At 33.0% G+C, this 25,146-nt stretch overlaps 1 protein-coding gene across 4 annotated transcripts in view; it reads right to left on the bottom strand.

The window, feature by feature from the left end:
• Positions 1-10,546: 10,546 nt before the first annotated feature.
• LOC130805113 (SAL1 phosphatase) overlaps positions 10,547-25,146 on the bottom strand; it is a 15,934-nt gene continuing 1,334 nt past the window's right edge. For 2 of the 4 annotated variants that reach the window (XM_057669751.1, XM_057669752.1), the window contains exons 2-11: positions 24,837-24,935; positions 24,448-24,591; positions 22,223-22,285; positions 18,827-18,902; positions 13,340-13,413; positions 13,034-13,239; positions 12,085-12,289; positions 11,882-11,980; positions 11,129-11,282; positions 10,547-11,025 (exon numbers count right to left, since the gene is read on the bottom strand). In XM_057669751.1, coding sequence (XP_057525734.1) covers positions 10,862-11,025; positions 11,129-11,282; positions 11,882-11,980; positions 12,085-12,289; positions 13,034-13,239; positions 13,340-13,413; positions 18,827-18,902; positions 22,223-22,285; positions 24,448-24,591; positions 24,837-24,854 — 1,203 coding nt within the window. In that variant the 5' untranslated portion in view covers positions 24,855-24,935 and the 3' untranslated portion in view covers positions 10,547-10,861. The remainder of the gene's footprint in view (positions 11,026-11,128; positions 11,283-11,881; positions 11,981-12,084; positions 12,290-13,033; positions 13,240-13,339; positions 13,414-18,826; positions 18,903-22,222; positions 22,286-24,447; positions 24,592-24,836; positions 24,936-25,146) is intronic. The other 2 variants (XM_057669753.1, XM_057669754.1) reach the window with 1 other exon arrangement.

Here is a 25,146-nt window from a genome sequence, read left to right as displayed (position 1 = left end):
TTCTTTGATTTTTTTGGGTTTGACTTGAACAATGTTTCACCTAGTGACTATGGTTATCAACAACCTAGTTACTATGGCAACGTCAAACCCCCCAACATACCAACAACCAAACCCACCACCATACCAACAACCATTCCAACAATCATACCAACAATCCTTCTCAAGTCTCTTAAATCAACACACTAATCTTTCCCTAAATACTCCAAATACTACACCCCAAGAAGGGGATTATCAAAATTTTCAACAATATCCCTATCAGCATGGTTATGACCCCTCCCAAATGAACTATCCTAGGGCATCTTCTCAGTTGCCTTCCCATTTTCCCCTACATCATGATATAGATCTAGTGACGACAACCCAAATGGACCTAGTGGCCCAACAACCTCAATATTTTGTTGAGGAAGTTGACGATGATGGAGGGGATGACGATGAAGTAGAAGAGCACCCTCTCGGCGAGTCGGATCCTCATTGTCGGGACGACAAACCTCGTAGAGTGACTACTCGGACGCCCCAACACGCTTCTTGGGATATTCCTGGGGACAGTAGGCCATTATTACCATGGCTCTTAATAAAAAAAAGTAAGTTAACTTTATTAACCAAAATGAATTGGTTAAAAAAAAATAGAATATACATATTAATTGTACTTTTTTAGATTTGATGCTTCAACGGAGTCAAACCCTATAAGAGGCGTCTCTTCCAAAATTGGAAAGACGTTTAAGCTGTCTCTGGACCCTAGTGTCACTTCTTAGAAAAATGTGCCAGTGTCAGTTAAAAATTTTTATTGCGACAAATTTAAGGTATATGTTAATTACATTCAATCAATTCAAATGGAGTTAGATATAATACGTAAAATTAATTATACTATTTTTTGTATTTTAATATAAAATTAGAAATGCTACAAGTAGCATCCTAGCATTGACAAGGAGATCTACAAAGCATCGTATGCTCGATACTCTTTTTGGTACCAGGACACAATGAACAAACTTAGAACCAAAGAGAGAGCTCTCGTCCCAACGAGAGAGGGAACGGGTTGAGAGGGAGAGTCGGGGCTTAGAGATAGAGAAACAGAAACCCTTTTGCCCTAATTTTATCCCATCGGAGTTCTGGAACGCCTTGAAGAGTTACTCTAATACGTAGGAGTTTAAGGCCAAAAGCTATCGCGAAAAGAGTAACAGGCGCAAAGGGGACTCCAGTGCACCACCTTTGCCTACCTTTCGTGGTGGCTCGTATACTGCTGCGCGATTACGCGAAAATATGGTAAGTTGATATTTCATTAATAGTTACTTAAAGTTTTTACATTTATAATTGTTTATTAACTAATATTTCTAATTTTTGAAGGCTGAGGAATCTGGCAACGTGGAGCCCACTCCTTATAGGTTGTTGTTACGAACCAAAGGAGTACGCGACTCGGATGGCCAGCGTGTAACATCCCGAAAAAACTCGGATCGTTAAAAGAGAGATTTTTATATTTTAAAAGAAAACCAAGCAGGAACCAAGTTTAACCAAGATGTCATAAAGGCATGAGAAAACGAAAATTTTAAAGTTAAAACTTGCGGATCGAGTTCTACTAGAGTTATTGTAGATTAATTAGTGATATCATAGTCTTTGCAGCGGATAAAAGATATGAAACCAAAAGTCCAAGGAGTACATCTCGAGAGCGAAGTCGCCTCTTAAATAAATCCATTTCTAAGAAGCTAATAAAGTTCAAAATTAAAATCCTTCTGTACTCTATCTCTTTTATTCTTCAGATGTAATCCTCACTCCCCAGTCTGCAACTTAACTCACTGCTAGTTATTAACCCCGAAAGGAAAAACAACATCACCGCAGGATCATTAAGATCAAAGGTACACGTCAGGAAAAACATCTCTTATAATATTAACATTATAGCAAAAAGCACAATGGCAACTTACCATACGTCGGCTACAATTAAATATTTACTTTTTAATAAATTTCAAATGCTTCATTGAGTCAGCCAGCCATACTGCTGTACTTTTCCGGCCATACTGCTGAACCAAACCCCAAACTTCAGGAGTAAGACAATACATTAGGGGGAGCTAACCCCTAAGCAAGTCTCTACTATAGACAACACGCCTTACTTCGGTGCCTATGGTTAAGTATGCATACCCCCGCGGTGGCTCATAATGCCCCCACAAACCGCGAGTAAAATCTTTCCACCAATCGACGTCATACTACGTCTACTTTAAAGTTAGTGAGGTCATACTACCTCTACTCATCAAGTTATTGAAATTATATCTCTTGAATAAGAAAGCATAACATCACCTTCACACTTTATTCAATATATTATTATTATTATTATTCCTTTATAACAACCAATCCACGATGTACAAAATTTTACTGCGTGTACGTACCTTAAGAAAGCAAAAGCAAATCTTAAATGAACCTATCAACCTCCCGTCACGAATCGACTTCCTACACGATACAATCGTACATACGGAAATAAGCATATATTCACACTTTCTCAAACCACAACCAAGGCGCACACACACACACATCTAACATCAAGCCACACTTGCAAGCAATTCATGATCACACAACATACTTCATCACAACATAACATCAAATAAAATTCAGATTTAGTATTCTGTCCAGATCAGTATGTTAACACTGCCAAACTGAAATTCCGACTTCACCGTTGCGTCCGGAAGGCGTCAAAACCCCCGTGTACAAATTTTCATAATTATAATGTACTCTAAGTATTTTTAACCTATTTTCAAGCCAAAAAGTGTCCCAAAAACAAATTTTTTTACCATTTTCCTAACCCTACGGGATTCACCAAAATTCATCAACAAATGAATTCCAAATGGTACATTGCCTATCAAATATTAATGACCAAATTTATATAATTCTTATGAACCATCTTTGAGATTAAATTCATTGTTCAACAATAATTTCTTTATACATATTTGTATTTTTTTTTCTCTAGCAAAATTATAAATTTCTCATATTAGCCAATAAAATAAATAACTTCTCCACCAAATATAAAAAAAAACACACACACACATTTTTGTTTACATGAAAATTCATATTTATATATAAATTTCAAAATCACCCATCACCCAAACCAATACTATTCTTCACATATATGCATATCTAAAAACTCTAAAAAGAAACATTCTTCATCAATTTAGATAGAAAAATACATCCCAAAATCATACATAAAATTTTAAATTCTTAAATTAAACATGAATTATAAGATAAAACATATAATAATCATAGAATTTTAAATTAAAACTTAAGAATCAACATAGATTAAGAATTACACTTACAATTGTAAAGGAAAACACCAAATGATGAAGGGTAATGGAGTTAGGAATGTGGTTTAGGAGGAATTTTGAGAGGATATGTTTTTTTTTTTGTCCTTGGAAACTTTAGAAATGAAAGGATGTCAAAATGAAAATGATTAAGGAATTAAGAAGGGTTAATTATATGGGATTAATGCCTTGATCCTTCATTACCCTAAGGGATTACAAGCTCCACCAAGAGTCCCATAGGACCGGCCACCTTCCCTCCTATTTTCTTCTTTTTTTTTTTTGAAAATAAAAGATGGGCTAAGGAAAAGTTTGGGCCTAAATAATTCTAATTGCCAAAAAGGATTGCAATTCTCATGACCAAGCCCAATAATAAATAAAATATATATATATAGAAATAATATTACTAGTGAATTATTAAATATATCGGAAATAAAATATCGGGAAAATATCGGGGTGTTACACAGCATGTCCTAATCATCGAATACGACAAAAAAATTAAAGTAAGTTCAAATTTATTTTCTTGATTTGTTGTTTATATTTGCTTCGTATCTAATCTATTTTTCATTTTTCTTTTAGGAGCACTACCGCAAATTAGAAGCGGAAGGAATAAGAATGGGCGAAGAACCTGATCACTCTATAATTTATGTAGAGGCGATCATGGAGGTAAATAAAAATAAAAAATTGTCTTCTTTTCCCGGCTATTATGGTTTGGGGTCCGTCAATGAATACTACTATCCTAATCTGTTTGAGAACCGTTTCACCCCACGAGAGGAGCGCACTACTCAAGATGAAAGAGAGCGCATCTCTCCGAGATTCAGTGTCATATGCATGAATTTCGCGTATTCATGCAAGCTCAACTCGCCGAGAACAACCCTACTCGAGAAGGTATAAGAGAAATGCGGGGGCACTTACAAGCTCTCGAAGAAACTCAAAGCCAATTACGAAATGTATTATATGGGAAAAGCAGTAATGCATGCCGTGGTTCGAGAGTAGGTAGTGGTCAAGGTTGGGATGATGATATAGGTAGTAGCCCAAGTGGATCGGGTGGTTCTCGGGGATCGCATAATAGTTGCGATGGTGGTAGTCGCTCTAGTCGTGGTGGTTACTTTTAATCTTTTTATTTTAACATTTTTTTTGTAAATATGTATATTTTTATTTATGAAATTTTGTATTATAATTTAAACATTTTTATTGTATAATAATAATGTAAATAATTTTTATTGTATTATAAATATTAATGTAAATAATTTTGTTTATATTAATGTACATATAATTTTTTATTCCTTATTTTGTATATATATTATTTTTATGTATTATTTATAAAAAAATTTTACTCACATAGAATCGTATAATGGATAAATCTCATGATATTATATATTTTTTTGAGAGTCTCGCGAACCCCAAATATGAAGTAAAGTGGAGAAAAGAGGATTTAAAGAAGAGAATATGCCGTATTTTGATATTCCATCTACAAGTGGTATCATGGGAGTCTTTAAGATAAGTTATGAAATAGAGAAAAGGAGAGGAATATAGAAATTTCATTGAGTTGCAAAGAGCTACGATAAGTAGTTAGGACTAGTACTTTGAGTTTTGTAAGATCTCCTTTATATTGTGGTATATCATGTTATTATCTGGTTTATTAGCTTATTATAACATATTGTTGGTTACTACGTGTACCTGTTTGTTTTCTTAACCATTGCCTTTTTCTATGATGGTCCTGCTACGATACATTGGACATTCGTTCATATGTTGAGCAGCAGGGAAATCACAGATGGGCCTAACAGGTATTGGAGTTCTTTTGCATTGCATATTGGGGGTGTGAGTGCGTATTTCGTGTCATTGCAATGACTTTGGAAGAATTGACTTATGTATAACCTAACCTGTTGGATTGTTTGTTTTGTAAAGGCTTTTAAACCTTCGTTTGTATATTTTATCTTCCGCTATGTTATTTTAGTGGGTTGTAAGTTTAAAGTTGTTTTGTTCCTTTTCGCACTCAAGCGTTTACTTTGGAACCACGATCCATGCTTAGCATGTCGACAGAGAATCTAGCGAGGATCGTTTCGCCGTGATAGATTATTTAAGACCGACGTGTCTATTTCTTATTAATGTCTTTATATTTCTAAGCAAGTTCATCTTTTATCTTTCCAATATACAACGGAGATGCTGTCGAATTTCCAGCTCACTTTAAAAGATTAGTTCTAATTGGTTTATTCATTTTTTAGTTTTCTTTTTTTGTAAAACACCCAAATTTCCTCCCGTCCTTTTCGATATTTTATTGGTTTCGTTAAAGTGGTCGCAAATTCATGGGTGTTACAAGTGGAGTGGAGAGTTATGTCCTAAAGTACAAGCTATGTTGGATAAAAAGAAAGAAAAGGCATCTAATTAGTTACCTACATAAAGACGTGGAGTCATTTGTGGATGAATGTTACACCTAAGCTACATATATAAGGGCCTATACAGGAAGCATAGCTCCTTGCATTAAGGAACGTCATTGGCCTAAAATTGATATGCCCATTGATCCACCCCCAATAAAAATCAGTCCTGGAAGACCAAGAAAGACAAGAATAAAAATTGCTCATGAGGACCCAAAGAAACCAGGGATACTCACAAGACATGGCATGCAGATGAGTTGTGGCATTTGTAAATCCACTAGACATAATAAACGAAAGCGTTCAAAAAAGGATAAAGTTGTTGATCCAACACCACCACCAATGAAGAGAGGAAGATGAAGAACAAGAAAGGATGTTAATGGAAGAAGAGTACACTCAAAATCACATCTATGTCGACCAGCCCATCCTAAGCTAACTGCATATGCTGGTGCAATAGCTAGAGGTGGGAGAAGGATCCAAAGAGGCAAAGGGAGCAGAGGTGGTAATCCAAGTGATTTTATTACAAGTGCTGAAACAATATGTTAGTTAAATATTTTACAAAAAGTTATTACAGACCAATTAATAACACAGTCAAACTAAATTGTCATTTTCCTTTTTAACAATCCAAATCTAATTGAGGAAGGCCAAGCAAGGGAAGCCAAACTCATGTTGACGTACTCTTAACAAACAATGAAGAACATTGATATGCATTGTAAATAATGAAGAATATGCATTGTTTTTGTATTGTTAATAAGTGTTGCTTTTGTAAACATTGATATTTTGTCAAAATTTAAGTATAGTAGTGATATTTTGTAAACATTGATATCAAGTCAATGTATGAATAACAAAGCAAATCTTATTTCATGACATTGATTGTCTTACGTTGTTGTGGAATTTTCATTACATTGTACTAATTATGTTAACATAAATAAGAAAATTACAAAATAACCATGATGCAATAAGTATAAATCCTAAAGCTTTTGTTGCATTTACTTGTTTAGCAAGTTTAATCTTAAATAAAGCTTCACTCTCCTTCAATTTTTGTTTCTTCAACTTCAATTTTTCAATTTTCTCAGGAAAAATAGAATTTTGTTCTTCCAAAACAATATACTCCTCCAAATGCATCCGACTTAATTACATCATCCTCCCACTTGAAAATTTTCCAATTTAAGTCCTATAAAAAAATACAGTCAAGTATAGCTAATATAAAACGTTCATACATTAAATCATAATCGCAAAAATTAAAGCATAACTTACAGGCCAAAGACAGCAACCATAAAATCGATGCCCAAGTCTTAAAACTTTTCTAGCAATTTGCAATATAGCTTAAACACCATGTTCAAAGATTTAGGGCTTTTCCTTGCAATTTTCCTTCTTAATGGTGAAGAATGGGATGTGGTAATCCTAATCATGGCATTTGAGAGATGAGAGAAAATAAAGAAGATGGAGATGAGGACTGATTTTTTTGGGTTTTAATGGAGAAATGTCGATGTGGGTTTTGATGGAGGAGGAGCGGTAATGTAAATATGTAGGAAGGAAAAGAGATGAAGATACAATATAATAATCAAATATACAATGACTTTATTATGTAGAACAATCGGTCATAGAGACTCAACTCCTTTAAGTGATGATATTCAAAATGCATATTAAACTAAACAAATAAATTAAATAATCAGATTTGGTTGTTTAAATAGGTCCAAAATTATATCAGATATAAAATGTTTAATTGATAGATAATTTAAGTGCAAATATATGTTGAAATAAGTTTGAAATAGGTTGAATTAAGTTTGACGTTTTACAAGATAAGACTAAGTATAGCTTATGACTTAATAAGTAATTTACTAAGTCCAATTACACGTTTTTGTCTTAAAGCTAAATTACATAAATTTATAAATTGAAAAATTAAATAAGTAATTTACTTGGTAAACAAGATTATACTAATTTTAGGTTTTCCTATAAATATGTAGTTGTTTTTTAGCTCACCTTAAATATAGGGAGAATAATTTAAATGAATCTAAAATCTAGGAATAATATGTAGCTTATGTGTTTCGGTTGTTTTGTTTGAATTAATCAATATTCATTGCTTGCCATGAGTACTAACGTGGCAGGATCTCAAAGATTTTGAAAGGCTTAAAATAGCAACAAAAAACGTGTGTGTTGAACAAGTCAAGATGGAGCGTCAGTTTTACTTGTTGTCCAAGACTTTGATGACTGGTTTTGCATAACCAGTTGGCGAAAATCAAGGAATGAAGTTTCAATTGTTTTAACGGCTATGTTGGAGGCGTAACATATATATAAGAGGCGTCATTCAAGAATTAAGTTTTTGCAACACAACTCACAATCTAGCTTTCTACTTATATTGAGTCTTAATATTAAAAAGTGTTTTAAACTTAATTCATCTAACTCTCTCATTTGTAATAGGTCTTAGAGTAAAAGAGAGTTAGAACTTTAATTTCATCAACGCTTAAAGTTTGGAATACTTTTGAAAGTATTCATTAGATTTCTCTTTTGTGAGATTGGGATTAGAACTTTTATTAAGGGAACTTGTAAAACGTTCTTCAAGGGGAAGAATGTAGTGAGAGAAGATAGAGAGATATTTTCAGTCATCTAAGGTTTATTAATAAAAGGCGTTGAATCCTAAGGGTTGGAAAAGAACCCATAAGTGGGGAGTAGGCTATTGATAGCCGAACCTTGTTAACAAAACAAATCCCTTGTTCTTGTTTAAGCTCATTTTCGCATTTAGTTCTTAGATTTATTATTCGGCCTAAAACAGTTCCAAAAAACTATTTTAAAAGGTCAGTCAATCCATGGTTATTAGAATCCAAAAATAAATAATCAATCTGAATCGTAGGTAAAAACTTAATGTGGTAGAATTATGCAGTCCTACTTAGCTCAAGAATTTAGGTGGTAGGATCATAACACGAATCGACGATCCTATAATTTAACGATCTAATCTTATAAGGGTGGTTTCCAATTTCATCGTAAAATATTTTCAAATAATATGGATTTCACTTGTGTACAAATATATATTTAAAATAATTATGTCAATATCACTATAAAATTCATGTTTTTCTTACACAATACTTAAAAAAAAGAAAAAATATAATTGATAATAAGTAATCCAAAACACATTATTGCATATTTGTAGGATCACACATTCCTATGATTTGATTTTACCAATTTAGATCGTACCTCCTCAACAATTCTAGGTAGAATCCCGATCCTAATAACCTTGTGTCAATCTTTAGTTTTTGGACATGAAACTTGGCATACAATACTAATTAGTAACTATTAGAGTTTTGAAATACTTAGTGTTGAAAAATTATATATATGTGCGAAATTAAGTGTCAAGTAGCCTTTATAAGTCTTTTGAAGCCACTATCTAGCAAAACATGAAACTTGGCACACAACACTAATTAGTAACCATTATAGTTTTAATATAGTTAGACTTCAAAAATGGCATATGTGCAAAATTACGTATCAAGTAGCCTTTTAAGGCTTTTTAGGCCACTAAATTATATAAAATAGAATAATCTTTGTGTTTTGACATGAAACTTGACACACACCACTAATTAGAAACTATTATAGTTTGAAAAGGTTAGTCTTGAAAAAATAGGCATATGTGTGAAGTGTCCAATAGCGTTATAATACTTTTTTAAGCCGCTAACTTGCATAAACTAGGTCAACCTTGATTTGTTTGACATGAAACTTGGCACACTACGCTAACAAGCAAAATTTCATAGTTTGATAATAATTAGACTTCAAAAAATAGGTATATGTGCGAAATTAAGTATTAAGTATCCTTTTTAATGCTTTTTATGCCACTTTAAACTAGGTTAATATTTATTTATATGACTTGAAACTTAGTAGACGACAGTAATTGGTAACTATTATAGTTTTGAAACAGTTAGAATTCAAAATGAAATGCATGTGTAACTTTACAAACCAAGTAAATTTTTAAAAGGTTTTTTAAGCCACTAACTTGTATAAAATAGGCCACTCTTTATCTTTTTGACATGCAACTTTGCACATAACACTAATAACATTTATATTTAGAAATAGTTAGAGTTGAAAAATAGGTATAAGCGCAAAGTTAAATTACGTGTCGACTTGACGACTTTTTAGGCCACTAACTTGAATAAAATATGTCAATTTCTTTTATTTAGATGAAGTATGACACACAACACTAATTAGTAATTATTACAATTTTGAAATAGATAAAGACTCTAAAAAAGACATATGTGTAAAATTACGTGCCAAATAGTTTTTATAAGACTTTTTAGACCACTAACTTGAATACAACAGGTCAATCTTGACGGGTTTCACATGAAATATGGTACACAACACTAATTAATAACTATTAGAGTTTTGAAGTACTTAAAGTTGAAAAATTAGGCATATGTGCGAAATTAAGTGTTAAGTATCATTTAAGGCTTTTTAAACACTATCTTGCATAAACAATGCGAATCTTAAATCAATAAACATGAAACTTGGCACCTAACAAATAAATGTTATCAAAGAAACTTGAAAATCCAAAAGAAATCTCAAGAAAGAACCCAAAAAAATTTACTAATATAAATACAAAATAACACATTTTTCACCTTTTTATATAAAAAGTAGTACCTTTTTGTGAGTTTTTTTCAAATTTTTTTTTAAAGTAACGCTGATTTGCCTAAAAGTATCAACTTTTTTTAAAAAAACGTAAACACTTTTTTGCCTAAAAGGAACACCTTTGTAATAAAAAAATAACATTATTTTGTCTAGCAAATTGGTTCTCATATATATATATATATATATATATATATATATATATATATATATATATATATATATATATATATATATATATATATATATATAATATTGAGAAATCATTTATTTAAACTCGACAAATAATTGCACATCTTCACAAAACTGATCTTTTGTAATTATAGCAGAGTTTAATTTTAAAAATTGCATAAAATTAGCTCCTCAGTATATGCAGAAGTGTGCTAACAGTTGAAGAGTGAATAATTGTTTCCCAATAATTTTAGTTACACCTCTACACTAATCATTGATGCAATCTCATGAAATCAGTTGTAGCTCATACATCGTCAAAGAACGAGCACAAGAATACTGATGATCACGAAAGAGTTACCACGATTACCTTAATGAGAACACCGATAATGCAGACTCACTGCAATAATCATCATCCAAATGATGGCACGCATGTGGAAAGGATCACAAGGATGCGGGTTTCTCATCTATGGACTCTTGAATTGCCTTCAAAACTGCTGGCATTAGCTTCTTGTTGCTAGCTACAATGCCTTTGTACAAGTCAAGATACTTTCCTTGGGAGAAATCCAAAGGTTTTCCAGCAGCATCAGTAACAACTCCTCCAGCTTCTGCAAGTATAGACAGTCACACCCCCAAAATATAAAGACTTGAAGTTGAGAAAACGGAAGAAAAGGAATTCAACAAGGGCCGATGGCGAATTGTCCTTCTAACCTGTAACGACAATGGCACCAGCAGCATGGTCCCATATTTTTTCACGATAACCTACATGCGGAAAACGGAGATATATAGCACCATCGCCTCTACTTAAAGCACCATATTTTGCTTGGCTATCAATTCTGACCGGTGGTGATTTGACACCGAGCTTCTGTTGAAACATTCTAAAGATTAAAATTCGAGTTTTCCCACTTAAAAGCAAAATTCAGACAACATGACATTTCATTACCCCAATGCCATTGAATAGTTCCCACCTAGGAAGGAGTTTGAGAGTTGGATGTACGCAACCTTACCCTTGTTAGTGATAACAAAGAGATCGTTTCTAATTGACCCTAGGTAGAAAACATCATCTAGAACTTCACATAAATAACAAGTACATATGACTTAATGAGCGATTTTATTATAGTCTATTGTAATCCAAAATCAAATACTCATCTGTCCCATTAAATTTGCATCAAAGAGAAAGAGGATAATTTTTTATAAAGTGGTAACAAATGAAGAGAGAATGAATTGTGTGGATGAAATTAAAAGAGTTAAAATGTATGGATGAGAATGAGATTAAAAGAAAGTGGTAGACCATTGTCCAAAAATAAAAATGATGCAAATTAAGTTAGAGGACCAAAATAGAAAATGCTGCAAATTCAATGAGACGAAATGAGTAAATATAAATATTTGGTCCCATTGAAATAAGGGACACAAAAACAAAATTTTGAGGAAAAAAAAAGATTTGTCTAAAAACCAAAAACTTACTTTTGCTATAGAGCTAGTCAGGTCATGCAAGGAGTGAGCTGCTTCAAATGATTCAAAGAATGATGCCTCTTCAGAATTTTCTGTTGGATTTACAGTCACCTGAGATAGTTGGAAACCACAGGGTGCAACAAATCATATGAATCAACATTGATTTAAGTGTACACTTAACATTAAAAACTACACCAATCACACGGCGAACATACTTTAATCGGAGAAGAAGAACCATCAAGCGACTCCATAAAAGTTCCATTACCGGTGACTGCTGAGAAAAGACAACCAGTTTGACTGCCTGAGCTTTGCACACCAAGTGGTGCTAAAGGAAGATTTGGGCAAGCCAAGACTCCGAGGACTACTTTTCCTTGATCCAGCAATGCTAATGCTATAGCGTATTGATCTCCCCTCAGAAACCTGATAAGACATAAACTCAAAGGAATCAATATAAGAAACCAGAACCATAAGCAAAACAATGCTTAATATCTTTTTTGCATTCATTAAACTCAACAAGAGTCAAAACTCAAAAATGGCTTTCTATATCTCATTGATTCAATAAAGACCATGGTACAAAAGCTAAATCAGAAAACAGAATTAAAAGGAGTGAAGAGATACAGCAATTAAGCATTCAGTCATGCACCCAGAAAAACAACACGACAACTTAAGAGTTCCGACATTTGTTGTATGATTTGTTGGGATCCATGATCCAGATTGTCTTATCTCTTAATAAATGAATCATGCATGGTGAAGAAAGTAGCTTGGTCCAAACAGGATCGATAAGGCCATATGAGTGAATAAGTCAAGAAGCGTAAATAATTCTTTGCTACAGCAATCTGATTTTCATCAATAAAATAATTATAGCCCTCTGTGATGTTTATCAATAAAATAAGAGTGCCATAAAGATATAGTTTGGATGATTCACCTTCATAATAGTGCAAAAGATCCATCAATACAAAGTAATAGCCACCTAAAGAAACCTTGCTCTAAGTTTTTCCTATTAATTCACCGGTTAATTTGAGGGGTGTTGTGAGGGAGGGGGAGTCCATCTATAACTGAAATTATAAAAAAGAATGGAACAGATGAATAATACATATGCAAGGTATTATCTCGAGAAAACCAGAACCACACAATCCTGAACCAATATTCTCAATCCAAACATACCCTTTAGTACCGTCTATTGGATCTAGAACCCAGTGCCGACCTACAGCACCACCCTCAGACCTACCATTATCAATAAGAACAAGCACATCTTCAGCCGACAAGGGTGAAATGCTATAAGTATTCTCACTGCCAATAGTTTCGTTCACAAGCAAGCGAATGCGCTCTAAAGTATCTCGTGCACCATCCTTCCTCAGATCACCAGAATCCTAAAACAAAAGCAAAATGATGTAAATTAAGTTATTCACAATCAATTTGATTATTGTATCTAGATTCTAGTGTACTGCGGAACTCCCACCAATACATTACCTCCTCAGCCACCAAAGAAAACGGGTCAAATGAAAGTTCACGCTCAAGAACAAAGCTAACAACAGCTTGTGAACCTGGTAAAATCACACGAATAAAATGAAGTTAGAATTTGTACCCGTTTTGTGATGGCTAATTGCAAAAGGCATTCAAAATTTAACCTTTTCTTAAATACATATATATATATATATATATATATATATATATATATATATATATATATATAAACTTTTTTTTTCACTTAGGAAACTATACTAACCATGGAGCAATATTTAATGGACAGTGTATGGTCAGCATAATTTTGACCCACTACATTATACTTCATGGAAAAGCTCAGTTGGGATTTCTACTCATCAAATGCTTTATGCGCATAATAACAAGACAAAAACATTTGAGATATGTAGAGGAAAAATAGAATATCAGGGCATATGAGAAGCCTTGTCCTCCGGGATGAGTCATGGGATGCAAGATGAAAACCCGAAATGTCATATACTTTATGTCATAACTTCCACTACAAAAGCCTTTGTTTAAGATACAACATGCTAAGAGATTCGTTCAGCCAAAGAAAAAAGAGAAAAAAAAAACTTTTTTTAATTAGGAAACTACACTAAGCAAGATTTAATGGACAGTGTATGGTCAACATAATTTTGACCCAGTACATTATACTTCATGGAAAAGCTCAGTTGGGATTTTTACTCATCAAATGCTTTACGCGCATAATAACAAGACAAAAACATTTGAGATATGTAGAGGAAAAATAGAATATCAGGACATATGACAAGCCTTGTCCTCCAAGATAAGTCATGGGATGCAAGATGAAAACCTGCATGTCATATACTTTATGTCATAACTTCAACTACAAAAGCCTTTGTTTAAGATACAACATGCTAATAGATTCGTTCAGCCAAAGAGAAAAGAGAAAAAAAAGGGGAGGGGGCACTCTTTTGGCTACTTTACAAAACAATCATTTAACGCCTAGAATTTCTCAAATTTACATCATTCATACAAACTTGGATGAAAATTAGGGAATGACTACACAACCAGTATTCTGTGCTAGCGTCATTTAGGGAGAGAAGACCCTAGTTAGGGAGATATATCCTCAAACTATGTTACTAGTTTTCATCATCATCCTTATACCTAGAGTATCTCACTCATAGAAACTATGATTATTGTTTGGGTAGAGATGAAAGATAGTAAACCATACTCATAAAGAAAAATGTAGCCAAAGAGTCCCACGACTCGAGGAAGAACTGCAAAGGAAAGCCAAGCAAGACAAGACCAAAAATAAAAACATAACAAGACAATGCAAGATAAATATTAAGACTAATAGCATGAACATAGAAATATGAAACTAATCATAAAAGCTAGAACAATAAATAAGATATAGGTTACATAATTGTAGGGGTAGGCGTATGTCACTATCCAAGGTCTAGGACACAAATACAATATATCCAACTAGTTTTATCCTTTATCAAGTCCTTAGTGATAGCTGCAACCGTGACTTCTCTTTCCATCAATAGTGATGATTTCTACCCTTTTCATTGACGCATTGGTGGACTTCCTCTGCACATGTCTAAACTATCTTAATTTATTTTTGCGCATATTTACATAGATAGGTGCAACCGTTAGCCTTTCTCTCAAAACCTGGTTCTTAATTCTATCCATCCTCATGTATCTACACATCAAACTTAACATTCGCATCTCTGCTAATACTCTGTCACATTCAACAAGGCTGATCAAACTGCAACTCAAGAGAATTTACCTTTTAATTTAATCAAGAAACTCCTATCACATAGTCATCAACCTTGAATTCCATGCATTACATCTTCATCAATCTCTGGATTACTGATCCTACAGAGACTAATATAACAGTATTCTAATTAAAAACTTAACAGTATTTTCCCATCTCATCTCAAGTCAACACTTCATTTCAAAAAGCATGAGGTGCACCAAGGCGCAAAAGGTCCCTACAACCTAGTCGCAAACACAATTTTTCTATTACTTTAATATTGTTCTCTTACAAACTACCTCTACTCTCTACTTTAATCTACAACTGGTATAAGAGTCATAAGTTTTAGGCATCGGTTCCGCATATATCCATAAAAAAACAAATCTCATGGCTTCTTCGTCTTCAACATCCCATAGCTTCAACCAAAATATAATTCTCATTTTCAATGGAGAGAAAATTGGTTTTTGGAGTGTTAAAATGTAGACTAGTCTAAGAGCCAAAGATGTGCAGGAAGTAGTGGAAAGTGATCCTAAGGCTAAAACCACATTTTCTCAGGTTGTTGATGGAACATCGTTAAAATTGACAACTCCATCAATGGAGAAGATCATCAAAAACTAGAGTACTTTATTGTAGTCCTTCAAAAGAGCTTATGGAATAGCATTTTTCCAAGAATAGTTGCAACAAGTTCATCTAAATAAGCAAGGGATACCTTGCTGAAGAGTTTCAAAGAAGTGGGAGGATCAACACCATCAGACATTAAAACTTGAAAAGAGAATTTGGGTATTTGGGTATGAAGTCTGGAGAAAACATCAATGTTTACTACACAAGAGTCACAAATGTAGCAAATCAAATGAAGATGTATGGAGATGAGATAAAAAAAGATGTTGTCAACAACACGTTGAGCATCGTGACAAAAGCATGTCATAGTGCAATCGGTGTGATAGAATCATGGAAACCAAAAAAGACATGTCACTCTAATGGTATTAGAGGTGATAAGCATCATGAAGGCTCGAGATGAAAGAGTAAACAGTAGAACGATGACGAGTGTGGAAGATGCATTTCAAACTAGTCACAAAAACAAGAATAACCAGAAGCATGAAGTCAGAAATGCTTCTATGTCAAGTTATGCTAAAGGAAGAAATGTGGCTAAAAAGAAAGACAAGTATTCTCGAGGTGGAATTTGCATGAGAACTAATCATCTGGAGAGTGATTGCAATGGCAAGGCAAGCCTCAATGTAACCACTGCAAGTGGTTTAGCCATGTAGAGAAAGAACGCAAAATAAAGTTGAATCAAGTGCAGGCGCAACCACAACCTTTAGAAGAAGTAGGTCACTTGTTCAGTTTGCATGAAGGTGGCCAAGAATCAACTAATTAATGGTTAATTGGCAGTCTATGTTACTTGGACTCCGTTACTGTTGCCAAATACTGGTATGTGTCCAAGTGTCGAATACATCTAAATATTCAATTTTATGCCTAAATGAAATGTCTAGTGTCGTACAAATGTACGAGCATCAAAGATCGGACACAGATATCTGAAGCAAAATGAAGAATTCGAGTAACATAGTCAGCAGTTGGTGCAGTAGCCACATGAACGATTCATCCTGCTTTATTCAGCTCGATACTTCAATCGAAACCAATGTTACCCTAAAATATTTGATCTGATACGAGAAACGAAAACGGAAACGAGAAACCTTAATCTAGAGTTTTCAAACATTAGGAAACGTAGATACAATTTTAGTTGATATAATATTTTGTTACACCTTAAAATAAATGAATATAAGTAAGAAAAGAAAATCACCAAAAGGAAAATGATTAAAAATAAATGATGAAGAAAGAAAAGAAGAATTTGCTATTAGAAATGAAAATGGGCTTGAAACTATTAATGACAAAGGTTAATATCAAAATTGAAACTATTAATGACATAAAAGATATACTTCATTAATAGCAAAATTGAAGAGCATAAAAATGAGCTTGAAACTATTAATGACAAGGTTAATTGCTTTAAAACCTACTATCACTAATAAAAGAAATGGCAATCAGAAAGAGAAACAAAAAAGCAGGTGGTAACCCAAGGAAGAAGAGAAAGAGAGGCGGGGAGGAAATAAAAGCCGAGAAATTGGAGAATGAAGAAATTTGATGGTAAGTTTTCTGTCATCTTTATTTATTTCACCTGTATGCCAAATTCATAAGCATTTTGTTTGTCCTCGAAAACCGAAATGCCACCGCTGGCGTCTCAGAGAATCTGGTTCGATATGAATGATTCACAATAGAAATCAAGGGGATATTTCGTGTTTTGCGCGTCCATGATCAAAACTCCTATCAGATTAATAAAATGGATGAGATTGAAGATTCTGACACATGGCACAAGGCAATCATTAAACAAACATAATATCATAAAGCAGTTACAAGACGGAAAGCTGCCATAAAAGAAGAGATTCAAATGATTGAGATGTTATCCAAGGATGACGGAAATAGGAAGATAAGAAAAGCACAATATGTAGCTTACTTTATTTGACTACAACAAGGCTAGATATTATATTTGCAACAAGTTACAATTAGACCGTGACAATTCGTCATATAATCACCCCATGCACCCACTCGTATGGACACACCCACGAGGGACCCACGGGTAATGAGTGATGACTTGTATACACACTTAATGCGGTTCACTCTCCCAAAACCATATGGTAGTAGAAGGATTACACACCAAACATTATATGTAAGTTCATAACCCACTATTTCAGTGATGTGGGATCTTCCTCACATGTAAAGTATTTCCCACACTTAGCCTCACATATGAGCCACATCATATCCAAGAACCACATTTGGCTCGGTTAACATGTTTGGTCGTAACAATTCGTCACATAATCATCACATGAGCGTATTCGGGTGGTCACACCCACGGGGCACTCGTGGGCTCAGGCCCACAAACACACGAGTAGTGAAAGTTGATTTGCATACACATTTGATGAGGTTCATTCTTTCCCAAAACCATATCGTAGTAGAAGGATTACCAACCAAGCATTATATGCAAGTCCATAACCAAATATATTAGTGATATGGGATCTTCCTCACATGTGAAATATTTCCAACATTTACTTATTAAAAAATTTTGCAGAGTCCTAGCTAACTTACCTAGGAGAAGCAAAAAGACTTCTAAGAAGTGTGAAGGGAACTTTAAGCTATGGTATTTAAGATAGTGATTGGGCAAGATCTCTTGATAATATAAAGAGCACCTCATGCTTTACTTTTACACTAGGAAATAGAGTATTTTCTTAGTCATTTTATAAGCAAGATACAATAGCCCAATCTAGAGCAAAAGAGGAAACATTCCAACCAATAATTTAACCGTATTTTCCATCTCTCTAGTTTATACTTTTCCTCCAACAAATTCTAACTATTAAAAGGTTAATGATGTAACCTAGAATAAACGCTAAACATGGTAAGGTATGGAATTGAATCAGAATGAGGAAACATTCCAACCAAAACTTAGTATTTTCCATCTCAAGTCAACTATTGACCATCAACATACACATCAGTCAGAAAAAGAATTAATAAACTTACTACTATCATGCATCATGCCAACTTGATAACCTATAACTACAATGCTTTTTTACATAAATGTCTTTTTATGCTAATGGCAAGTAATAATCGCAAACCATTACTACAACAAATAGATTTTCTTCCACAATGCGATAAATATCCTAATATAAAGAATGAGTAGATATCAGCACATGATTATAAAAAATTATAGCACAAACCATAATCTGCAACTGTTACTGGGCTCTTGTCGAGTTTTGATTGAACATCTGATTGCAACAATGATTTTTGTACTTTCTGCAAAGCACCAAAATTTAGGAACAAAAGATTCACATAACGTAGGGCATAATAAAAGAATATCATTAAAGTAAAAACCATGATTGAACTATTGCAAGAAGATATTCAGATTCAAAATTTGGCAATGGCTACCATTCTTAAATAGTGTGCACTTTTCATTTGTGTGAAGTGCCACATGATATGTTCTATCAAGGCCTAAGTGTCACTTGAAAATAACTTCTTTTAATCACTAAGGGTTTAATTGACTATATCAAACCCCCAAAACCCTCATATAGGTGCGAGACACTAATGGCATTAAGCCATTATGGAAGATAAGCCAAGAAACCACTTCCACAATTCAACTTTGAAAGAAATAACATACAATGGTATGAGAAAATGAAAACTTAAATCCAAAGAAACCAACATAGCACAAGGGGCGTTGGGAGTTTCGTCAATCGGGTCAATTGATTGACCCCACTTGGATATTAAAATTTTCAATGAGTATTAAAATTGTCCATAATATATAAAAAAAAATATTACTTTTGCTGTTCAAAATTTAAAAATTAAAGAAAACTAGCATAAAATATTTGTATTCATGATCAAACATTGCCGAGGGTAATTGTTAGAAAAAAAGATTCCTAACTCAGACTTTTGTTAGTTCTTTGTTATTTTATTAAAGGAAAAAAAGATTGTTAACTCAGACTTTTGCTAGGACTTAGTTATTCAATTTAATCAGAATGTTAGTTTTTTGATAAATTTTTAAATATATTGAATTTTATATATTGCAAATTTTACTTTTTACAATATTGACTTTAAGGTTGACTATGACTTTTCAGACTCATTACATAGAACAAGTTCAAAGAAAAATTCAAGATAAATCAGCTAACCAATGTCATAGGTGGCTTCCACCTAAGCGAGCTTGAGGGTAAAAGAGGTTGAACAGACACAATCTACACTTGTTAATGAAAACAAATAGGCTATTTCTTATTGACTCTGGGTAGCCAACATCATCACCAAATTTACATAAATAAGAGGTGCATGATCTAATGAGCCAATTAATATAGTCCTCTTTAGTTTTAAACCAAAGAATCATAAACCTTATCCCTATCAGAATTCTTTCTCTCCCACATTAAATTTGTTGCACAACATTAAGAAGCACTCAATTCAATTTGTATAATGTAAGTAAATTTAAAGAGACTGAGAGTAGTGAACAAGATCAATGACCAACAAGAAAATATTCTCTATTGAAAAAGTCAATCATAATTCATTTTCATAATTAAACCCAAAGAACCCAACATAGTAAAAACTCTAAGTCATTAATCTTTTAGATACTAACTTTTATGGCTATTGGTGTAAAAAATCAAGTCTTTAACAATCAAACCCTGGGGGTAGGCCAAAGGAGCAGCGAACTTTTGAAAAATATAAATTTAGTTTTAAATAAAAAAAAATTTAAAAACTAAGGTTGAAATAATTATTTCCCAATATAAGCGTGTTCCATCCAAACCTGGAATAACTACTTATTCGTTGTTACTAATAGCTAACAAAAGGGACCTAGTCAAAAAGTCAAGTGAAGCTTTGTTCTCTATTAGTAACAGCGAATCATTATGATTTTTTATTAAAAAGTACAATGAAAAAAACAAATTACTCTGTTACTAATATTGCCTTTTCATTTGATTTTGAATCATTTCAATTTCACAATTTTTTTTCTTTTAATCTCATTTAGAGACTCATTTTCTCTTTTAATCTAATTTATATAATTTTTTATCTACTTGTTTTTTTAAGTATTTCTCAAGTTGAAAGCTCTCTAACCACAATCTCCTTATCTCCTTAGATATCCTAGTTTTATAAGCGAGATAAACTAGATATGAGGATAATCAAAAAATTAAAAGGTACCTAAAAAGCTAAACTAAACCAAACAATGCATGTGAGCAAGTTAATTAATCACTCATCTAGACTTTTTCTTAAAAAAATCCATCACTAACCAAACAATCCTTACAACTAAAATCAAAAGACATCAACTAATGAAAATTTGAAAAGCACTAGAAATTACATGCAACTCCAAAATTTCACATGCCAACCCGGAATAATGCATAGTACTTCCTCTAGTTGCTACATTTCTGTTTTCACGCTATCCAATGCACAATTTTAATCTTTAATATCTTTAATTTCATATGATAAAAAATTCTAAAAATTTAATATAATGAAAATATGCATTAAGACGAATCAAACAAGATCCCACTTGACTATTTTTGTCGCTATATATAAAGAATTATATGTCTAATAAGATAAGTTGATGAACAGTAGTTGCTACAATGATTGTAGCAACTATTAAAATTAGAGAAAGTACATAGCATCACTGGAAATCAACTTTACAATGGCAAGGAAGAAAATTGTTACATTTTCAAAGTTGCATAAGATGTAACTAAACTATATTACATTCAACAGCTTCTAAGAAATCGGGATTAGGGAATCAATGTCAATAACAAACAGCGAAAGCAACCAAACAAAGGATTCTTGTAAAGTAGAAGAAGAAAAAAAGAACGGTTAGACCATAACTTCACAATGTGTAGGAATTTATTGATATGATTTTGTCCTTATTTTTCATATCTAGAGCAAAATGGGTCAAAGTTAGTGGAAAAAGAAATGGGGTTAGAGAATAAGAATAAAAAAGCAAATGAAAAAAATGATTGATTAACACACAGAGAGTATAAGTTTGAGAATCAGTGAAAAAAATCTGAGGGGGATCATTGATTCATTGTCAAAAGAAGGGTGTAAAATCAGTGGGAAAAATTAAAGTAGAAAATAATGCAAAATAAGAGGGATAGAGAGAGTATGATTTTGTCCACCGTATCGCTTTTGTGCTTCTTTCTCTTCCCCATCCCCAATTTTCACCAGCTCATTATAGAACTTGAATTTTTTAAACGTTCTTTCTCCTAATCGCTAACTGATCCATTGCATAGCTCAATTTTTTTTCATTTCTCCTAATTGCTTAATTCTCCTTAAATACATAGAATTACAAAGATAAATTGAATTTCAAAACTCAAATTCCCCTTCTTTAATTGACAGAGATCAAATGTATCTAGTCATTGTCATAAACTCCCATCTATTCCTCTTCTCCACTCAAATAATTTGAGTTATTCATAGAGATTGAATGGGTTTTTAAAACATTAAATTAATGATTAATTGTGCAGTAGGATCTTGAAATTCTCATTTTCGTTTCATAGTTATAGGATACTTTGCATGTGACTGGACAGTTATAATTAGCCAATAAACACTCGAACATAAACATAAATCATCCAAAAATATAATACTACATAAAAATTATTGAAGAAATATAGTACCTGACAAAGACGGGCAGCAAGTGAAGCAGCTTTTTTGGCAGCAACAAGCTCCTTTTGGTAAGACTGATGAACAAGTGATTAAACAGAAAGGTTTAGTTTTTGGAAAAATAAAGTGGGTTGTTGTTTTTAAGCTACTTAAGCTAATATACATGGTGAATTCCTTGATTTTCTCCGTCTCCCTTACCCTATTACTCACAAGTCAAAGCCCAAAGGGATTTTTTTGTTTTTATTTTTTATTTATTATTGGGAGACAATAAGGGAAATAAATACTTTGGTTGTGGGGCAAATCAAATTTAATATCTCTTTCGATTTGTTAGTATAAGTTTATTTTATTTATTTATATTTATATTATAAAAAAAATGGATGAAAAAAATGTGGATCTAATAAAGAAATGAATGTGTTATAGATGAAATTAGCGATCAAATGAAAGACTAATGTCTAAAATAAAAATGTTACAAAATAAGATAAACTTTCTAAATCAAATGTAAAGCAAAATCAAATATACAAAGGAAGTACTCCACATATTGTGAAGTGTGTAATTAAATAGATCATCTACATTAGTAAGACAAACATTTCACATAAACAAAAAAACATAAATTACATTTTGAAACCAAAAACTACTTCTACAAAATTTGATGTATTGGATATGAAAATGCAGAGGAATTTGCAAAACTTCAGTACGCTATCACATAAACACTCAAAACTCTTTCAGTTTGTCTTGTATAAGACTGTCTCACTATGAAAATGGCTCATATAATTAACTTATTTGTTTTATTAATCAATTTAAGATTGTAAATGATTTATTTAATGTGATAAGTGATCACTTTAAGATTATAAAAAGTGATCATTTCAAAATTGTAAGTGAACACTTCAAGACAACAAATGTATATTGGGCAACCGTCTCATTTGAGAATTTGTGAAATTATTTCATTTTAAGAATTTCTTGTAAAGAGAAGTGTTATTGGAAAGCAAAGCCCTAATAATTGGTCCTCGGTCAAAGCCCACTATAAAGACAATCAGTAAAATAAGTCAAAAGCAACTTATTGTAACTGTCACAGCCCATTACTACATTATCCCGACAATTACCCTTGCCCATAACCAATTGTCAGCCCACATACCCCTTCTATCAATCATATATCACCATGTTAGCATTTGTCTCTAGAGGTTTTCTTTTTATCAATACACTATAAATACCCGTCCTCTCAATGAAAAATATGATACTTTCCCATTTTCATTATCAAAAGCTCTTAAACTTACTAGGGTGTCCAAGGGGCTTTTTGGGAATCACCTCGAATTAGTCTTCACTCGTGGTTGCAGGTCCCAAGTGACTACGAAAGTGGAAACGTTATCGGGTCAAATTGATCATATGCATGTACTTTATTTATTTATTCCCATTTCAAGGAGTTTCGTCCAAAACATTTGGCGCCGTTTGGGAGAATTATTTATTTTCTCTGAACATAAAATCCATGATACCACAGAGAAAACCTAAATCCTGCAGCCAGTAGCCACGGTTCACCACTGATTTCGAGACATTAAAAGGTATAAGTCATCTTAACAAACAATAACTTGACAAGTCTTCGACAATCTAGCGAATAATATAAATAATGCCCTCACGGCACAAATCCACACCATCAATAACAATAAAAACCGATCAAAAAATAACCTTCAAACCCCAAACGGCCCAAATGACCGAACATCTCTAAACCTCCGAAACATTTTATCACAACTATCTGGGCAACGTGTTGCATCACACCAAAATCAAGAAGATGAAATAGTCGAAAGAAGCCACTCTTAGACACGCTCACACATCAGGACACAGTCATGCTAAAAAAAAACAATTCTAATGCTTAAGGTGATCAAGAACCAATTAGGTTGCTCGCCAATACTAAGATCGGAGCGGAAGTAGAAAGTAGATAGAGAATGTAAAATCATTCATTAAAAAATGAAGCGAGATAATCGAAAGGTCCCAACAATCAAACCCTAGTATTTATACTTCAAACCTTGCTAAGCAACTACATGATATTTTTAAAGAAGGTGGTCTTGGATATGCCCATATGCTCCTCAACTCTCTCTTATTTGCTGAGATATTGACAAATCAGTTTCCTTTAACTCTACCAAATATTCGACTCAAAGTCATTTAGTATGACATAAAATTGAAACATATAACAGAATTCATTACTAAGCATATGCTATTTGAACAAAAAAAGAGTGAAATCAATAAAGACCTTCAAGTGAGCAGCAACCTTGCCTTTGTTAGTAAAGACACTTGTGGATTCCACTACAACATGGGCTGCAGTCTTACCCCATGGATCTCTTATGGTTCTTGCTTTGGCAGCTAATTTTTCATTGACTAACAGTGACGTTCCTTTCTAGAAAATAAAGAATAGTTTCACATATGATCTCTTTAGTAGAAGGAATTTTCTTTTATAAAGAATATGAAACCGATTGCAATTGTCACATTAACTGAATAGTTCTGAAAAGCTCTTAATATAGGAAGGTGTTGTTTCAAGCATGATTTCAATAGGGCCTCTAAAAGATTGTTAAGAAATTGAACATCAACAATGACAAAAACTAAAAACCAAAAGAGGTGTAAAAGAATAAAGCGAAAAATTACCAAGTGAGAACAAAACATGTTGCAATATATAACCAGTGGTTGTTGTCCCAAGACACCGGCTAACACTCCAACAGTATTGGAAAGGCCTAGCAAGATTCCCTGAGAATAGTTTGACACTATATATAAGCCAACACAACCTCTGAAATCTCTTGAAAGGAAATAAGACTACTTTAACATGGATTGATTGAGTTATGAAAAATAGTAACTTAAGCAACTTGTCGTTAGAATTATAATGATTACAAGCTTACAAATCACAATACCTTACGAATTGTCCGAAATAACCTTTGTTTACAAGTGTATCTACAATCCA

Source organism: Amaranthus tricolor, chromosome 2, assembly GCF_026212465.1.
Source record: "Amaranthus tricolor cultivar Red isolate AtriRed21 chromosome 2, ASM2621246v1, whole genome shotgun sequence".
Lineage (NCBI taxonomy): Eukaryota > Viridiplantae > Streptophyta > Magnoliopsida > Caryophyllales > Amaranthaceae > Amaranthus > Amaranthus tricolor.
This window is presented reverse-complemented; position numbering and strand designations above follow the sequence as displayed.